The 19,167-nt window shown below is 41.4% G+C and overlaps 1 protein-coding gene across 1 annotated transcript in view; it reads left to right on the top strand.

Annotated features, from left to right (window-relative positions):
• LOC135085188 (uncharacterized) overlaps positions 1-18,646 on the top strand; it is a 66,388-nt gene extending 47,742 nt beyond the window's left edge. Inside the window, exon 3 of the mRNA XM_063979940.1 lies at positions 18,510-18,646. Within this exon, the coding sequence (XP_063836010.1) occupies positions 18,510-18,646 (137 nt within the window). The remainder of the gene's footprint in view (positions 1-18,509) is intronic.
• The last annotated feature ends 521 nt before the right edge of the window (positions 18,647-19,167 follow it).

Genomic DNA, 19,167 nt, shown 5'->3' with positions numbered 1-19,167 from the left:
TATGTCCTTAAAACATTTCAGACAAAAAAAACATTTATAGTTAGGACCACCTCCTTTTTAGAAAGTCGGTTATAAACTCCGCTGCACAGCTGATATTTGTTGGGACTCAGAGGGCGCTCAAATACGGACTTCCTATAATAATATAGGATTGACAAATTGGTTCCGGAGGGACTGTGCACATACAGTGGCAGCATGTCAACTTACCATAAGACCAGTCAAAGGTTTTTAGACTTTATGCTGTTGGGATAGGGTTAAAAATTGAGGAAATCGATTGATAAGGCGGTCGATCAGCTGTGGACTATTTAGAGATGCCATTGCAAACATATTATTGCAAATACATTATGGTTTTGAAAACCAATAACTAACTACACTATGGTAGGGAGTATGAAATGGACCCTAGTTAATTTTATTTTATTGACATAGATTTACCAACAACACCTTTACACAAATAAATAATGCATGGCAACAATGATTTTTTTTACCGACTACTTAGGTACTACTACGGCTCTATGAGACGCAACTTTCATTCAAACAGCTCTAGTAGTTCGTTACTTTCGTTGGGTATTGCTGTATTGCCCTTTTAGTAGGATCTTAATGCCCGTACCTATTCACAAACATTACTATAAGGTCTCACAGTGCGCGTGGACGCATAGGGTCACACGAACCAATCACAGAGCTCTATTCAACGCTGTGCGTTCAATTTGCTTCACAGCAAGCATCGTTTGTGAATAGTATAAGCAGAAAAAGTCTTCGGGCATCTTCAGTGCGTTTCTAGCAAGGATTTAGTTTTACCACGCATGCGCGCGGAACCACGTGTCGGGTCACTGACCTTGTCAATGGCGACAAAAAATACACCAGTCACTTGTCGGGGATCCACTGTCATCTGTTTAGACTACAGGAAGGGGGGTTCCGTGTTCGTTGTGTAGGAGTTTTTAAAGACTCTACCTATAGTGGACCAAATACTAATAGTACAGTATAACGTCGATATCCGAATTAATTGGGACCGGGGTCGATTCGGATAATCGAAAATTCTGTTAATCGGACATACGAGAATCCCTCCCTGGACATCCATGCTCAGGACACAACACACCTGAGCGTGGATGCCCAGGCCGCCCCTCGTACTCTGGGGAGGGCAAAACCGCGCTCAACACCTGGGGCAAGAGCAAATTTACCATGGCACCCCCTGCCACGCTGACCGTGGACTTTTGCAATATCAGGGGCTTACACTCTAACCTCAATGCTGTTCACCACCACCTTGAGACAGCAAAGCCGGCCTTGCTTTTCTTAACCGAGACTCAGATATCGTCTCCTGCGGACACATCTTATCTCTCCTACCCTGGGTATAAACTGGAACATGCCTTTGTGCCTAGGGCCGGGGTGTGCGTGTACGTAGGGGGCAATATCAGTTCTCGACGCCTCAGCCACCTCGAAAGCAGGGACCTCTCCATCCTATGGCTCCGCGTAGACAGCGATGACCACCCCCGCGTCTACGCCTGCCTCTATAGGTCCCATAGCGGTGATGCCGAAACTGACCGACTCATTGAGCACGTCCAAATGGCTGCAGAATCAGTGCAGCAGCAGATCCCCTCTGCAGAGATCGTGATACTTGGCGATTTCAACGCCCATCACACCGAATGGCTCGGATCGAGCAAAACCGATCATGCAGGGAGATCTGTTCACGACTTCGCCTTCGCATATGGCTTGACACAACTGGTTACTACGCCCACGCGAATCCCAGATGTAGAGAGCCAAGAACCTTCACTGTTGGACCTTCTGCTGACTTCCCATCCGGATGGCTATCAGCTATCCGTTGGCGCCCCTCTGGGCTCCTCGGACCATTGCCTTATCCGGAGTACGGTGCCACTCACGTGCTCGCCGCGACCACGAGTTGCATGCAGTCGCCGCGTGTGGCACTACAGGTCAGCAGACTGGGATGAGATGCGGTCCTTCTTCGCATCTTACCCCTGGAGGCAGGTTTGCTTCACGCAGGATGATCCCAGCGTCGTTGCTGATCTTGTTGCTGATGTGGTGCTGCAGGGTATGGAACTCTTCATACCGTCTTCTGTTGTTCCCATTGGTGGCAAATCTCAGCCTTGGTTTAGTCAATCCTGCAAAAAGGTTTTACGCCGGAAGCAGGAATCCTACCAAGCCTGGGCAAATGCAGCGAGGCTACGGGATGAAAACACCAGCGCATTAAAAAAGGAGTTTAACTTTGCCTCTAGGTCTTTCAAAAGAGTCATTGCAAGGGCGAAGTCGGAGCACATTGGTAGAATTGGTGGGAAGCTAGAGCGTCTTCCTTCTGGAACTCGTGCGTTCTGGTCTCTTGCCAAAGCTATCCAAGGAAATTTCTGCACGCCATCATTTCCACCCCTGCACATGGGAAACGGTTCGTTGGCCCACGATGCAAAGGAGAAAGCCGATCTTCTGGGCAAACTCTTTGCGTCCAACTCGACACTGGATGACGGGGGACATGAGCCACCGATTATACCAAGGTGTGAGAGCTGTATGCCGGATATCCGGTTCCACCAAAGCTCAGTACGCCTGGCTCTATTTTCCCTGGATATCCATAAGTCGAGTGGGCCCGATGGAATCCCTCCTATCGTGCTGAGGACGTGCGCTCCAGAGTTAGCACCGGTTTTAACGCGCCTTTTTCGGCTCTCCTACCTCTCTGGCATAGTCCCGACCTCATGGAGGACAGCTTTGGTGCACCCGATCCCTAAAAAAGGTGACCGCTCAAATCCGTCCAACTATAGGCCGATAGCAATCACCTCCTTGTTCTCGAAGATAATGGAATCCATTATCAACAGCCAGCTCCTTCGGTACCTAGAGGCCCACCAGTTGCTAAGTGACCGACAGTACGGTTTCCGTGGAGGTCGCTCGGCTGGTGATCTTCTGGTCTACTTGACACATTGTTGGGCACAGGCGATCGAGACTAAGGGGGAAGCATTGGCGGTCAGTTTGGACATGGCGAAGGCCTTCGATCGGGTTTGGCACAAAGCGCTTCTTTCGAAGCTCCCTTCCTATGGGCTTCCCGAGAAATTATGCGGATGGGTCGCCAGCTTTTTAGCAGACAGAAGCATTAAGGTCGTTGTCGACAGCAAATGCTCAGACTCTATGTCTGTGAATGCTGGTGTCCCCCAAGGCTGTGTGCTATCGCCTACGCTCTTCCTTCTGCATATCAATGATATGCTGCAAATTAGCGGCATTCATTGCTATGCGGACGACAGCACGGTTGATGCCGCTTATACCGGCCGCGCAAATATCTCTCGGGAGAACGTCATTGAGAGCCGTAACAAACTTGTGTCCGAAATTGAAACCTCCTTGAAGGAGGTCTCAGACTGGGGTCGACGCAATTTGGTCCAATTTAACCCTACAAAGACACAAGTTTGCGCGTTCACCGCCAAAAAGTTGCCGTTTGTCGTATCCCGCTGTTTCGAGAGCACTCCCCTAACTGCCTCAGCCAATATCGGAATCCTTGGTGTCGACATATCGAGCGAAGTCCAGTTCCGTGGTCATTTAGAGGGTAAGGCTAAATTAGCCTCGAAGAAGCTTGGTGTGCTCAATAGATCGAGACGGTATTTCACTCCAGCCCATCGTCTGCAACTTTACAAGGCGCAGGTTCGGCCTCATATGGAATACTGTTCTCATCTTTGGGCAGGTGCGCCCCAGTACCAGCTTCTCCCTCTGGACCGCATTGAACGGAGAGCAGCTCGAATCGTTGACTGCCAGGACATTTCGGATCGGCTTGACCCCTTGGCGCTGCGTAGAGATGTATCCTCACTGTGCATCTTCTATCGCATGTATCACGGGGAGTGCTCCGAAGAATTATCCGGACTTATTCCTGCCGCCACTTTTCGCCACCGATCTACCCGTCAGCACTTCCACCCCCATCACTTAGATGGTTGGCAGTCCACAACAGTACGTTTCTCTAGAAACTTCCTGCCCCGTACAACCAAACTGTGGAATGGACTGACGTCTGCGGTGTTTCCGGACGGATACGACCTGCAAGCTTTCAAGAGGAGAGCGTATCTTTACCTTAAAGGCCGGCAACGCACCTGTAACGCCCCTGGGTCTGCGGGTGTCTATGGGCGACGGTAATCACTTACCATCAGGTGATCCGTCTGCTCGTTTGCCTCCTATCACATAAAAAAAAAAAAAAAAAAAAAAAAAAACGGCCGAATACTGAAACACTACTCAAATCTGTCACTCAGCTGACGGGCTCCTAAATTTAAGTATCCTTCAATTTTAAATGGTATTCTCAAACGCCACTCAACGGATTTGAAGCCGTGATCAGCTAAGCAGCTCTCAAATGTTTACCTACTGGCAACATTTACCAAAAAAAGTATGTTTTCATTTACACAAATGATAACTTTACGTTTTTTATCCATTACACGCAGCATCGTTTGGTTATGTATTGTCTTTTATGGAAATATACTCAATCAACTTAACATAGAACAGTTTATTTTTAGTTTCTATTTTATATAAATCTCGTTTTATTATATAAAAAAATTAATGCTTGCATTTTTATTTAATTAAAAAAATTATTTAAAAGGTGATACTTTTTATTGTTGAAATCTATTAAGTGGTGATCGTGGACCGAAACGTAACCACAATTGACATTTATCATTGTTGACAGACAGCATCAAATTGACAAATCAACAACTCTTGGAAATGCTGCTATAGCTTAAACTCATTTTCGATGTCCCCATATTCCTCAGAAATAGGCATGTTTATGTAAAGCGATTTCATAGCAGCTATTTTGGTTGTTACTTTGTGCACTATACGATGAACAGTTGGCTGTTCGATGTGGAAGATATCACCTAGTACACGTTCATAACTTCCCGTTGCGTAGAACCGTAGGGTTATAATAAGTATTTGGTCCACTGGTTGTATGGCGTTTGGTGAGGGGTTTCAAAGAGCTTCCAAATTATGAATCCAGAAACAACACCGTTTCTTTTGAGACGCGGAACCTCGCTCGGAATTGCATGTCATTATAATAATACTTTTCAATAGCGTTCAGCTTTATTGTGTTCCTGCGATTAGATCTAGGTATTTCCTCGAGGCTCGAAAGAAATGATAACGATGACACAAACATTATTTACCACTATTTAGGTCGATTTAGGTATAAGAATAGGATTTAAGATACCGCGCAAGCACTCTCAAATTTAACGGCTGCTCAAGACGATTTGACAGTTGTTTGAGTAATGCTTAGCGTTGAATGGCGTTTCAGTATGCGAAAATTCATTTGAGTGGCGTTTGAGTGCAACTTAATTTGAGAGGTGCTTAAAAATTGAGAACTGCTCAGATATTGTTTTGAGTATGCGAAATGTAAGTTTAGGAGCTGCTTAACTGTTTGAGAAGCCGTCAAATATTTAAATGGCGTTTCAGTATTCGGCCGATAGACTGGTAATAGAGTAAAACGAACTGTCACACATAGAATAAACTTTATTATGTTTAACTAACAGTGTGCCTACCATGAGTTTACGTTAGGTGTGCTCGCTAGCGACTGCGTAAAAAAATGACATTTAAATGTATGACATATTGTGCAGCGCCCCTAGTGGCTACTTTCAAGAAATAAGACCTTCATAGAATTTTTTGACGTATTCGCTAGCGAACTCACCTAACGTAAACTCATGGTAGGCACACAGATATATTTCTCTGAGCGTTATACAAGTTACTCTATGGCGTTATTGTAGAACTGCTACAATAACGCTCAGTTAAAATATATCTGAGTTCCAATAAAACAAATCAAAAATTACTTGGTTTTTATTTTTAATATTATGCTTAGGACTGATTCGGTTAATCGGCGTTCAGATAATCGGCGTTCTACATGACATTACAAAAGCGAAAAGTCATCTTTAGCAGTTATTGTATTGTTTTAAATCTCAATATTTTCAGCTGATTACTACAGTTGTTGCAATTCACGAAGGCTATGACTATGACGAAGGTAAGTGAGCTCTACATGTGTGGTGGCTCGCTACTGCTCGTTTTTCAAAAGTTTTGATAGACATTACACTATCGTTATATTGTGCATGTACAAGTACACACACAAGTAAAGCGAGTGAGCCTTCGTGAGCTTTAATATCACGAGGTTTCCGGCGACTGGGACCGCAATTAACTAGGACCGCGGTCCCAAACGCCGAATACGTAAACATTAAATAATTTTCTTTCGGCGACTGGGACCACTCATAAATTTTAGTACTGTACCGATTTTGGCTTGAATAATATATTTTTTTAAAGTTATCTATGAGTGGCCCTAGTCGCTGGAAGAAAAATATTAATTTTTATGGATCCAGCGACTGGGACCGCGGTCCCAATTAATTGTGGTCCCAGTATTGTATTTTTTTTTTTATTTTTTTAATATAGCAAAACTATACAACATCACTTGAATTTCTTTCAAGAAGTCCGCGTGAGGTCTCAGCAAAGACATCTTTGAATTCAAAGGGTGGGGGGATAATCATCAATCATTCGTCAGATATCATTTATCACATCATTATCTACACTAACATTAGAAGAAAGATTTAGATTTGATTGTTTGTTTGCATTGAATAGGCTCCGAAACTACTGGATCGATTTGAAAAGTTTTTTCTGTGACAGACAAAATTTTACGCAGGCGAAGCTGTGGGAAAGCTAGTATAAGTACTTGACACTGACTATGTGCAAACTGCGCCGAGCCCTAAAGAAAAAATCCCACAAAAAAGAAGAAGTGATAGATGCAGTCTCCAAACCATACATCGAAATGAGCTACTTAAGAAAATCCAACTAAATCTTCATCCATTAAAGAAATGTAGATTTTGTACGAATTCTACGATATCTACTCTCCCCTCGAGTTAATTCAATTTATTTAAATTGAATGTGGCTTTTAGTCAAATAACTATAGATTTAAAGGTTTATGTCGTAAGCGACTAAGGGACAAATATGCGAGCATCAGAGGGCTGAGTGTGAGTTTAAATCAAACGTTCTCATTTTTTTATGAAAATTTTAGTTGGGCGCTGTACTGATAACAGTCCGTCATACTTTATTATATAAACGACTTAATTATAAACGACTTAATTATATATAAACGACATTTAATGTCATTTTTTGACTGAGCGCGTTTGATGTAAACTCACACTACCTCGACCCTCGACCCTCAGGCCTCCCCAACCCGTCTGGCCAGCGTGGGGAGTGTAGGACAAATCCTCCATTTGCCTCTGGTAAATTGGAGAGTCGTGATCCTGCAGTGGAGACTAAATGACCTGATGAAGATGATGGATAAATTAGCTTCTCTATCTCATCTAGTTTTAATTTGATCCGCAATCACACGATTTATATCCTCTCCGCTCCGCCTTGATGGAAACTGAGCATTCTTCTTCTTATTCGTTATGCTCTTGGCAGAGCGGTCGTGGTCACGTTGAGGCGTTGTTCACATCGGTTGTTGAGGCGGATACATTTCTCCGCACGATCTCCCTCCATCTCTCTCTATTGGCAGACTGTCTGGTGCAGTCACATACGCCGTCTCCCACTGTTGATTTCACTTGGTCGGTCCAGCGCATAGGTGACCTGCCACGCGATCGCTTAGCGTGAACTAAGCCTTACTAGTCCCTTTTCCTCGCGTTTCGCGTGCGGATCTTCCGCATCCAGGTTCGTTGTTCGTTCGTTTCACCCAAATGACGTCCACTGCTGGACAAAGGCCTCCCCCAAGGATTTCCATAATGACCAGTCCTGCGCTGCCCGCATCCAGGCTCTTTAATTTAATTACTTTTTATACATATTTTTCGGAACCAGAAGCGTGATTGCTATCACGCCCCAGATCCGCGCGGAAATCCGTATCAGGGGAAAAGGCACTTAAGACACCTGCATTTTATGTATTTTCTAGAACATAACTAATTCAGTATCTACCCCTTCACACCTGGTAATCCTTTTAGCCCGTCTTAGGCTATTCTAAGCAAATCTTGTTTATTTATTAGGTGACCTACTTCGAAGCTTGTGTCTTGAAGGGTCAGCAGAAACACGTGTGGAAAGATCTTGGCTTATGTAAAACCCTTTTAATTTGTGTAAGGTGTCGGAAAATGTAATGGAAATTATATACAGGGGGTTTTTATGTTTTGTTGATCAAACAAAAAGGATTTTTCTCTTCCAATTAGTATAATCGTAGTTTCAGTTGAAATAATCCTTTCATATCCTGCTGATAATTTTATTATTTAAATGAGAAGATTTGAGAGGATAGAGGTTTGATATTGTTACTCTTTTACGCAAAAACTATTGGATGTTAGTGAAACTTTATAGTTAGTGTTATTGTTTATACGCCAGAATAACATATCGGCTATAATTATAACGATAATGACGTCCACTTCTGAACATAGGCCTCCCCCAATTATTTCCAAACTAGCTTTCCGTCCGCGGCTTCGCCCGCGTGGAATTTTGTCTGTCACAGAAAACTTTATCGCGTGCGTCCCTGTTTCAAAAACCGGGATAATAACTATCCTATTTCCTTTCCCGGAACTCAAACTATCTTTATGCCAAATTTCATCAAAATCGGTTCAGTGGTGTAGTCGCGAAAGCAAGACAGACAGAGTTACTTTCGCATTTATAATATTAGTATAGATTGAGTATAATAATATTTACTTCCATCGTTCGTCGTTCCCAATGACGTCCACTGCTGAACATAGGCCTCTCCCAATGATTTTCAATAATAGCAGCCTGCACTGCACACAAATAAATGCTAATGGTGAATATTTTTTGAAAACCAGCCTGACCTTCTGTCAACGCAATAAAGACATGCAAACTAGCGCGGCGTGTCGTAAGGGACTGCAACCGGAGGCGCTCTATTAGTGGCGACCTCGCGATGCGAGGATAGAGGGTTATGTGTTTGTAGTTCTGGTGTTATTTCTACAAATTCAAATAAAAAATTATTAGTAGTAATAGTAGTATGCAGATTTATCAAAAGTATTAAAAACGGGTGCGAATCGACCCCTTTGAGAACTAGTAATCGCATACTACTAGTTCAAAAAAGAGTCGATTCGCACGCGATTTTAATACTTTTAATACATCCGGGCGAAACGCCTACTAAAAAAAAATATTATTGAAAGGGGACGTTTCGCACATTCGTGCGAAGGAAAATCGTGCGAAACTACTACTAACCCAATAAAAATTGTAGAGTACTAACTTGATTTTAAAGGAAGCTATTAGAAACATTGGATTTTTTGAATAGATCCAGTGAATTCATTCTGTAACCTATTATTGATATCGTTTGATAGAACTCGTGAAGCACTTTCAGGACCAGTTTTTCGATATCTTGTATAGAAAATGATCAAGTGAGATTACTTATTATTGTGTTTTCACCCTGTATAAGTTTAGATTTTAATTCATAATTTTGTAGACACCAAACGTAATCGGTATTTTGCAAATACCAAATATTTAACAACAATCTTTCGCGCCAAAATAAAACGTCACTGTCAACACAACCACAGACCTCATCGCACACCGTTTCACAGATAAAAAACTGCTAACTAGGCCGTACTGCTCATTGACGTATTGATTTTTACAGCATGGTGACCTAGAAAGCCTCGTGGAAGTACTCAAGGGTGGATATTTATAGTCTGTGGCGTGATGGTTGCGTCATGGTATTCTTATGTCATGGTGGAAATAGGATGACTTGAATGACTATAAAGTTAGAAAGAAATAGGATAGGCTCACTACAGCCTATAGATCTTTCTATGTATAAAATAGGGACCAATTTTGTATTGTTTTTCCTAAATAAACTTTTTTCTTTCTTTATTGCTTTCTTCTTCTTCTATTACATACGGAGTGAAATAAGTAAATACTTACTTAAATTAGATGCCTCAATCGCTGAGTAAAATTTCATGAATTTAGTTATGTATCTCTACATTATACATTGGAGAAAGATATTAAAATAAAAACCTTTTGTTGCAAATAATCTGATGGAAAGTAATGATTAGGCTGAAAGTGGAAGCGAGCTTCACCCGGAATTCTCAACCACAGAGGAACTGGTTATCTTACCTCCAACTGCCGAAACACAACAATGCTGTTAACATTATTGTTTTGTAGACAGACTTATTTAAGACGGAGGACTTACGACAAACATTACTATGAGGTCTCACAGTGCGCGTGGATGCACAAGGTGACACACGAACCAATCACAGAGCTCTATTCAACGCTGTGCGTTCGGTTTGCTGCTTCACTTAAGCTAGCATCGTTTGTGAATACGGGCGTTAGAACATACCACTAACCAAAAAAAATGCCTCCACTGGAAATCAAACCTTGGACCTTCTTACCACTAGACCCTAGACGTGGTTGAAATGACAAAGCCTTATTGAGGGAAGATAATGTCTTTTCTCTCCAGGTATAAAAGCTAATTATCTTTCACATTAACATTAATGTGTGGTTTCATAGTTGAGCAGATCACACCCGGAGCCATATTCATGGGGAGCATTTCAGGGCTGTCACACTCTCAATATAATTATAATTCACAGACAGATAATGTAATTTGTCAGAAAATCATACATTTTCACAACAACATGATGCCAAAGTGTTTTAGCTCTAGCTGGCTTTTCCCTGCGACTTCGCCCGAGAAACTTTAGATTTTCGCAGAATAAGTTTATGGCTCCGTTTCAAAAACCAGGATAATACCAATCCTATGTTTTTCCTGGGTATCAAAATATCTCTACACCAAATTTCATCAAAATCGATTCAGTGGTTTAGGCGTGAAAAGACAAATTAACAGACAGGCAGAAACAATCGCATGTTTAATATTAGTATGATAGTACGGACTAGTAGATCTGCAAAATCCACAGCACTATCGGTCTACCACAACATGTCAAACTTCTTTATTTGGTTGCCAAAAAAGAAAAATGAAATTTTCAACAGGGGTTTGGCTGAGTTTTCGCCAATGCGGTATAACCAAACTAGGGCTCTGCAGCTATGCCTTGACCTATATTACATGAAAGAAAACAAATTAAAAAGTTTTCAAAGTGGTTTTGTGGCAAAGGAATTGCTTAGTAAGGAAAAGAAGATAGTAGCATCTACTTAACTGTTAAGAACAGTAAACAACCAACCTAAGTTACTTTGCATGCTTCTTGATGTAGCAAAACATGTGTACTATACATTGATAACAATTGTGTACTATACATTGATTTTTATGCAATGGGACTATTCCCACCTCTCGTTCCCACCGCTGCAACTCCTGTGTAGCCAGGATCTACAGCTTGACCGCCAATAACCCAACCAGTGAAGGTCAAGTGTTTATTGATTTATGTCCATAAACAATTATTCTATTCTAACAATAATAAGAAAGAAAGAAACATTATAATCACCATTATCATCATCATCAGGTCATTTAGTCTCCACTGCAGGAGCACGACCCTCTAATGTACCAGAGGCAAATGGAGGATTTGTCCTACACTCCCCACGCTGGCCAGACGGGTTGTGGAGGCCTGATGTTCGCATATTTCTCCCTTAGTCGCTTACGACATTACTTAAGTGGATTCGACCAAACAAGAGTAAATATTAATCTCAGAATAAATTTGAATAGTCAGTTTTGACATATTTCCCATACTGAAACTGGTCAATGTGCCAGTTCTACCAGGAGTTATTCTCAGATAAAAGTTTGGTCGAATCGGGCCTAAAACACATAGAATAATTTTAATCTTCCGTACGTGCCAGCCCTAAGCAAACTTCATGCATATTTAAATATTATTAGACTGTCATTGCAACTTATATGAGTAGATTAAAATGTATGTGACCTACTTTAGAACTGTCGCTTATTTCAGATATTTTTGATACATTATTTTTACATTTTAATCGTATTTTAAATACTTACGCTTACCATCAGGTGATAGTAATGTTTGTGAATACGGGCGTTAGATCGTAGAACCTAGCTACAAAGGAGTAGGGAACGAGAGGTGGAAAAAGTCCTATAATAAACCTCTACTCAATCATCTTTGTTTTCATTAGAAAACATAACCCTCCTTCTGACGCAGTCAGGTAAAAAATATGACCTTTACTATAGTTAGAATCTACAAATTTTTATCGGCAAACAATTTAGTTCAAGCGTCGAGTAGACCACAGTTTTGGCGCGAAACACCTGCCAATGTCATATTGCAGCATCCCCGCCGACTGCGCCAAGCGTGGCGCAATGCGCGCACAGATTATACAGGATGGGTTGCGTGAGTACTAAAAAAAAAAACAATTTTGCTAACGGAGGAGGTCGAATTTGAGTCTTTAGTACAGATTATGTAGGATGGGCTACGTGAGTTTAAAAAAAAATAAAACATTGAAAGAGGAGGTCGACTTTGAGTTTATTTTAACAGATCAATAAATTACTAATAAATTTCTTATAATTCCTTTGCATATAAATTGTGGTACTGCGTGCACAGATTAAACCCCCACCCTGGATGCGTGAGTACTTTAAAAAATAAAACAGTTTTGTCAACGAGTAGGTCGATTTCGAGTTATTTTGCACAGATTAAAGAAGTATTTATTTACTTACTTGTTTTTAAATCACAGCGAAATCGTTATAATTGATCGAAAATGTAGGTACAAAACCAACTACATATATGGCATTAAAGATTACACAAATAAAATGACAAGCCCTTAATTTAAACAATGATAAGGTTTAATTTTACTTAAGTATACATCCATAAAGGTTTTTTAAAATTAACACTAAACCAGACAAAAAATAATTCTGAAAAAAAAAATCCTAGCATAGCCTACCGAGATTAATTATGTGTACGTAATTATAATTTAACATGTTCCTTTACTTTGCAAACTTGAGACTTCAATATAAAGTTAGAAGACTGTAGAAAGTTAGTAAATATCAAATTTTACCTGCCTAGTTCTGGTTAATTAATTACGTTATAAAACTTTGTTGCTTAATTAGGACTCCTTTGAATTATCCTATCCAGTTTCCGTATCTTCTCAACTTAAATAAATTATTAAGATTAGTTTCGTACTTATAAAATCTTCAAAAAATAATACATCCTGTATCTTGATTATTCAAACGAAGCCTACTTGAAATCAAAACAAAGCCGATCGTACCGCAAAGGCGCAATGTCATTTCAAGTATAACCATAAAGTATTTACACTATTTTGACATAAAACTTTTTCGTTTTCAAAAAAAGTTTTGAAAATTACAAAAAAAGAACGCGCTTTTCAGTTTTTTCTCTCTCACTCGCGTAGTCCGACGTGGCGGTACAGTCACTCGAACGTCCAAGGAAATTTTGAAGAAATTTGCGATAAATTCACCAAAGTTTGTGATATTATGTCGGTGCATACGATCCCGCTGGTTACACCTTTCATCCGAGGCCCGAGATTCCCGTACAGAAAGAGTGAGTTGTTGACATTTTGTTTGACTGTTGTTTTTGTTTTGGAAAATATTTACCTACCTACTATGCATTTTCCAATGTAGCGAATTGTTTTATTACCCACGGAATCGCAATCCGTAAAGTGCATGTTGAAAATTATTTGGTTATCAATAAGTTATGTTTGGTAATTATTTTCAACAGGTACCTATTTTGCGTACCTACCTATTTTACTTAGGTATTTTGTAATTTTCTACACATAAACGTATGGTACACAGTTACAGAATTGTATTCCCAATCTTTGCAATCATTGCGGTCACGGGTTCGATTCTCGCAACGAGCAAAATAATGTAATGCGACTACCTACGCCATGTAATTTTTTTTTTTATTGAAGACATAGGTAATAGCTGTATGAAATTGTGCTAGATTCCTGGTAGAGACAGCTTAAACTTCTTTTCTTTTATAACTTTTGTTTAAATGAAGCAGATTTTTACCCGACCGTGCATAACCCTCCTTGGTTATGTTTTTTAAGCTACTACACTGGTCATCACAAAAATCGGCCCACCTACGTTTTACAGGAAAACTCGTTTCTACTGACACAATCATGGTGCCCCAACAATATTGGTGTCATTTGAAAGCCCAATAAATATCCTTAAAGAAAATCACATTTAATTTCCTAATAAACGATTAAATAAATATCCTTAAAGAAAATCACATTTAATTTCCTAATAAACGATTAACATCCCAACTAATCCCAACTAATCCCAACTAATACCAGTCTGTCTGTCTGTCTGTCTGTCTGTCTGTCTGTCTGTCTGTTACGCTTTCCCGCTTAAACCTCGCAACCGATTTTGATGAAATTTGGCATAGAGATAGTTTGAGTCCCGGGAAAGAACATAGGATAGTTTTTATCCCGGTTTTTGAAACAGGGACGCGCGCGATAAAGTTTTTCTGTGACAGACAAAATTCCACGCGGGCGAAGCCGCGGGCGGAAAGCTAGTATACAATAAATGTGACTTGAAAAACTTGAAAAAAGACCTCACTTTGGGCTCATCTCTGGGATCAATTAGACCAATTTTTATGGTTATAATACCAAATAATGATCTCACGTGTCCTTTTTAACAGATGGATAGCGATTAATCCCAACTTAACAGTTTTATAGCCATAAAAGTTGGCTCAAGCGTAACTACCTATTTTTTGAAGAAGTGACTCTGGATTCGTCTACAGACACATTTTTGGGGTAAAAACTTTTCTTTTAATGAAATTATTACCATTTAAGCCCATTAGCCCAGTTCTAAACTTCATTTCATTAAAGGAAAGGTTTTTACCCCGAAAATGTGTCTGTAGAAGAATCCAGAGTCACTTCTTCAAAAAATAGGTAGTTACGCTTACGCAACTTTTATGGCTATAAAACTGTTAAGTTGGGATTAATCGCTATCCATCTGTTAAAGAGGACACGTGAGATCATTATTTGGTTTTATAACCATAAAAATTGGTCTAATTGATCCCAGAGGTGAGCCCAAAGTGAGGTCTTTTTTCAAGTTTTTCAAGTCACATTTATTGTATATGTTCGTTTATTAGGAAATTAAATGTGATTTTCTTTAAGGATATTTATTGGGCTTTCAAATAACACCAATATTGCTGGGGCACCACGATTGTGTCAGCAGAAACGAGTTTTCCTGTAAAACGTAGGTGGGCCGATTTTTGTGATGACCAGTGTATGAACTAAAACAGAGTCACCGACCATTTTTGACCTAAAATTAGTTTGATACTTTTTTTCAAACGTAGCAGTTTTTTACCCGACCGCGCCAGAAGGAGGGTTATTTTTTTTTAGCTACTATGAACTAGTACAGGGTCACTGAACTAGTAACTAGATGGTCACGCTCAATTTGAGGTTGATAAATCGCAAACGAACTATAAGGTCGCGCCTTATCACCCGACTGCATAAAAGAGGGCAATGAGTTTCCCATTTTGAGGTAGATTTCATTCATTACTTACATCAATCTTAAGGGCGTTGTTTTGTTACGGACTGGCCTTAAAGAACTTGCCACACGATGCGGTCTGCGGTCTGCGGTCAGGGCAAAGTGAACGCAGCCCACATTATGTATGAACAACATTGTCGGTCTTATACATTTTGTATTGATGCGATCTGACCGTGCGGGCACGAGTACAGAACGCAAACCGTACCACTGACTGACATAATGTTGTTCGTACATAATGCGGGCTGCGTTCACTTTGATCTGACCGCTGACCGCAGATCGCATCCTGTGACAAATGCTTGACTGCTGCCCCATCGGCCGTCAGTTCTGCGTGTTAAGTGTGCCCTGCCCATTGGCTATTTTATATTTTATTATATTTATATTAGGCTTGTGTATTACAATGGCGTAGACGTAGTGTGGGCAGGCACCCCACTAGGTGGACCAACGATCTGGTGAAGGTCGCGAGAGGTGCCTGGATGCGAGCGGCGCAGGACCGGTCGGTGAAAATCCTTGGGGGAGGCCTTTGTCCAGCAGTGGACGTCATTCGGCTGAAATAAACGAACATAACGATGGAGGTCACAGACCATGACCTCCGCGACCTCTGCCGACCTCGGAGGTCGCAGACCCTCTGATCCTCTGCTCTGTTTATGGCCTGTAAGGCTTGGGGCGTACAGAGTGTAGATGCGATGCGAACTTGGAAAAAATTACCGGAAAATATCTTCCCACCAAAAACACATCTAAGGCCCGGTTTCCTACCCAAAGTTATTAGATTCACTAAAACATAACCTTCTTTTTGAGTAGTTGGGTAAAGATTAGCCTTTATCAGCTATCTTCATCAAGATCTGTCCAGTCGTTCTTCAGTTAAAATGGCGACTGAAATTCGCTCGGATCGAGTTGTAGGCAAATCTACGTTCAATACTTTTGGGAATTTTAAGAGCGAGTTTCGTTCATTATGCTAATTTTATAATCTTACCTGGAGGTTACGTCTTAAAATCTTTAAAATTATACACTAATGACTTTCCGTTGCCAATTTTAGATTTTTTGTCGCGATAACGTTGAACCCTTGGCACTAACTCTACACTGTCATAATATTTACAAGCGTTTAGTATGGTAGAGTTTGAGACTCAGGGAAGAAGTAGGACAGTTTTTATCCCGGTTTTGTAAAGGGGGACACGTGCATGATAGTCTAACTATACTAATGTTATAAAGAGGAAAGATTTGATTGTTTGTATTCCTATATTATTTCTGATGAATGTGGTACGAAGTTCACCAGATCACGGGACTATTCCCTCCTCTCGTTCCCACCGCTGCAACTTCTATGTAGCCAGGATCTACAGCTTGACCGCCAATAAAAACCCAACCAGTGAAAGTCAAGTTTGTCCTGCGGGAAAGTTAAACTCGCAAAATAAGCTAGTTCTAATATTGTAGATCTCACTGTGCCCCCGACCTATCAGATTGTAACGATGTTCGCAGTCGCTCCAAAACGTCCTGTCTCCCAGGATCTAGAAAATGAATACGGATTCTAACATTCGAGCTAGCTTGTTCGGTTTATAGGGACATCGAGACAAAAACGGTTAGTTCAGTCTTCTTTGTACAAATTGTTTTGCTCTAGGATTTGAAGGCTTCGTCTGTTTTTCGATTTTGATAGCAAAATTCGTCCAGTAATTTGTACGCGAAAAGGAACATGACATCTCTCGTTTTGTCTACCAGACCCGGAAAATCCCCCACAAGGTGGACCAACGACCTCATAAAAAGGTAGCAGAAAGGCTGGATTCAACCGGCCAATCTGGAAATCATAGATCCCTATGTTCAGCAGTGGACGTCCTGTGGCTGAAATGATGATGATGACTCGAAGAATTCAACAATAAGTAGTGACTGTGTTTCTTGCGCTGCTTCTTCTCAGCACTGGCCCATTTATTGTCCTGAAGCAGTGGTAGGGTTAATACTGGGACGTGTAAAAGTGCTTTTAAAGCCTATTTGCAGAAATAAATGAGTTTTATGAGTTTTTATTCTGCATTCCTCAAGCTCTGAATGGATGAATCAATCCTCAAACCATAGTTTAGACAATCGTAGCAAACATTGCGTAAGATGTGAATGACATTTGGACACAGCACTCTAGGTATTGGCGGTCGGCCAGCTCGCAAATATTTGCTAGACGCACAGTCTACCTTTCAGGTTACTCATGCGCATTTCAATGATCATAATAGAATAGAGAATAACTTTATATTGCTGCCAGATTATTAAAAATGACTGGTTTATCTATAAATTTGCCGTCTAAACTGACAGTTGACTGACTGACTGAGTTTCTTCCACCACTTTTTCCGCAGCACAATATGTTGTCCCGAAGTGGTGGTAGGGCCAGCTATGTTTGGGACGTGTATAAGTGCCCCGGAATGTGTCTAAGGTACTGAATAAATATTTGATTTGATTTGACAAATGTTTGACGAATTGCTCTGTACTAAAATACAGCTTAGGAAAGCATTTTGTTTTGGTTACAGTCATGTTTTAAAAATAGTAGATTGATTGAGATGTTTTCGTATTGTCTCATTTGTAACCTTGTTTGTGAAGTCCAAGTTTGTCCCGGGAGAAAGATAAACTGTCATTGGACCCGCAACGGGATTAATAAAAAAAACATAGGAGTTTGAAGTTCTAAAGGTTACTAAAGACAATTACGCCTGTATTCACAAACATTACTATGAGGTCTGCAGTGCGCGAACGCATAGGGTGACACACGAACTAATCACAGAGCTCTATTCAACGCTGTGCATTTCAGTTGCTGCTTCATTTAAGCAAGCGTCGTTTGTGAATACGGACGTTAATTTCATTGCGGATCCTGGGATAAACTTGGTTGGGCTTTTATTGGCGGTCAAGCTGTAGATCCTGGCTACACAGGAGTAGCAGAGTTGGGAATAAGAGATGGGAACGGTCCTGTAGCCTTATTCACGTAACAAAACTTCAACGACATGCAAGCAATTTGATCGCTCTGGAGTCACTTTTCGTATTTATGTGTTAATCGCCCGAAACTGCAACTTCTAGTTACTTTTGAGTTGCATCTAAGTTTCTGCCATAGCGTCCGTTGAGAGACCACACATTGCAACGCGTTTCAAACCGGTTTCAAACTGGTCGCGTGGTCTCTCAACGGAATCGCAGTTTCGTTGCAGTTGCGTTTCTGCAACGTTTCTGTTCTGGGCCAAAAATAAGTTTTAACGTTATTTCTCTGTTGTTGCAGGCAAGTCGCCGTTCTTTCCCGGCGTGGAGGAGGCGGCGGTGGCGGGCGGCGCCGCCGGCGCGGGCTCGCCGGCGGGGCCCGACCAGGCTCAGGATGTCGTCTCGAGGCTCAGCGCTGCCGGTGAGTTGAGATATTGATGCTCTAGGGTCGTAGAAGGGACGTAGGTAGACGTCCATGCGCGTATAATATAGATAGTTTAGAGCTATGATGTCAATCGCAATATGGCTGGTTTTAGTGTCACGCGGACTGTCAGTGCGGATCACTCCGCACAGCCGATCTGTATGAACTGCTAGGGAGCGGAGCGGTTCCTCCGGACCGCATTACTCTAACGCTCCCTAGAAGTTCATACAGATTGGCCGTGCGGAGCGGGTCCGCACCGGACGGTCCGCGTGACACTAAAACCAGCCTATGGTATGGAATCCTGGCATGGCCTGGCCCCCCTTGAAAAATGACTCTAATGTAGACATCACCTTCGAAAAGGACAGATGACCTCATAAAGATAGCAGGAATCATTGGGGGAGGCCTATGTTCAGCAGTGGACGTCCTATGGCTAAAATGATGAAAGCAGAGACGAGATGAGCGGAGACAAGAGAGCAGAGACGAGCGACATAGCTGAGTGGAGCGGAGATGTGCGGAGAGCCTTATCATTTGTGCGGAG

This window comes from Ostrinia nubilalis, chromosome 28, assembly GCF_963855985.1.
Source record: "Ostrinia nubilalis chromosome 28, ilOstNubi1.1, whole genome shotgun sequence".
Classification (NCBI taxonomy): Eukaryota; Metazoa; Arthropoda; class Insecta; order Lepidoptera; family Crambidae; genus Ostrinia; species Ostrinia nubilalis.
The sequence above is the reverse complement of the archived record's forward strand: the minus strand, read 5'-3'. Positions and strand labels throughout refer to the sequence as shown.